Here is a 1,038-nt window from a genome sequence, read left to right on the forward strand (position 1 = left end):
AAGAAAGAAAGAAAGAAAGAAAGAAAGAAAGAAAGAAAGAAAGAAAGAAAGAAAGAAAGAAAGAAAGAAAGAAAGAAAGAAAGTTAAATAAAATAATTCTTAAAAAAAAAAATTAAAAGAAAGAAACTCCCGATATTGAGTGCGTCTTCTTGAAGTCCCAGTCTATACCAGACACCAAACCCAAGCTATCTAGCAAAGGAATACATTTAGGACAGTTCTTCGAGGCCAAGGTTTGCACCCATGGAGTTGCCTCACACTTGTTACTGCGTCCTATAGCCCATAAGAATGCCCCTAAACACTAAGACCAAAGTTTTAGAGGCTACTAGTTCCCAGGGCTGGAGGCAAGTACCGAGGCAGTTAGACCTCCTCACGTCTCGGAAGGTACTGGATAGATACCTGCCACGCTTCTGCCACCCTCACCCAAGGACTCTGATTTCTGTGACTCTCCCAGACCAAAGGAAAGAATTCATGTTGTGACCAAGATGAATGCAGAGGTGACACAGGCTCTGAATGGAGTCAACACAGTCCTGTGTCAGGCCCAGGGGGTACAAGAAACTAATTCTCACTCCACTCCACAGAAACAGGGCTCAGCAGGCTGGGGTGGTCGACAAGGCAGGTGTAGACATCTCCAAGTTTAGGAGTCATTTCCAGCATCGCCGTGGTCTGAAAGGTCCAGTCTCCATTACTGACGAGGTCAGTGGAGATGACGCCATCCCTCTCCTCCTGCCCATTTCGGAACCACCTGATCTTGATGTTCCCTGGGTAGAAGCCCGTCGCCAAGCAGAGCAGCAGGTTGTGCTGCTGCAGGACTGGAGGCCTCTCTGGATACACTGTCACCTCTGGTGGCACTAGGGACAGAAAGATGAGACATTGAGAAGGAAACCACCACGCCAGGACACAAGCTTCTTTAGGGGTGTCACAATCCCTAATTTTTTTTTTTTTTTGAGAGAGAGAGGTTTTTGCTATAGGGCAGGTGCGCTCGCCAGACAGACAGAGAGAGACAGAGAGACAGAAAGCGAGAAATCATCCCCCAGGGGG

The 1,038-nt window shown here is 47.4% G+C and overlaps 1 protein-coding gene across 1 annotated transcript in view; it reads right to left on the bottom strand.

Annotated features, from left to right (window-relative positions):
* Positions 1 to 1,038, bottom strand: part of LOC102469865 (HLA class II histocompatibility antigen, DO beta chain) — a gene marked incomplete at its 5' end in the record, with an annotated part of 2,329 nt that overhangs the window by 517 nt on the left and 774 nt on the right. Inside the window, one exon of the mRNA XM_006167494.2 lies at positions 567 to 848. Coding sequence (XP_006167556.2) covers positions 567 to 848 — 282 coding nt within the window. The remainder of the gene's footprint in view (positions 1 to 566; positions 849 to 1,038) is intronic.

The sequence above is a fragment of the Tupaia chinensis genome, unplaced genomic scaffold (genome assembly GCF_000334495.1).
Source record: "Tupaia chinensis unplaced genomic scaffold, TupChi_1.0 Scaffold144875_1, whole genome shotgun sequence".
NCBI classification, from domain to species: domain Eukaryota; kingdom Metazoa; phylum Chordata; class Mammalia; order Scandentia; family Tupaiidae; genus Tupaia; species Tupaia belangeri.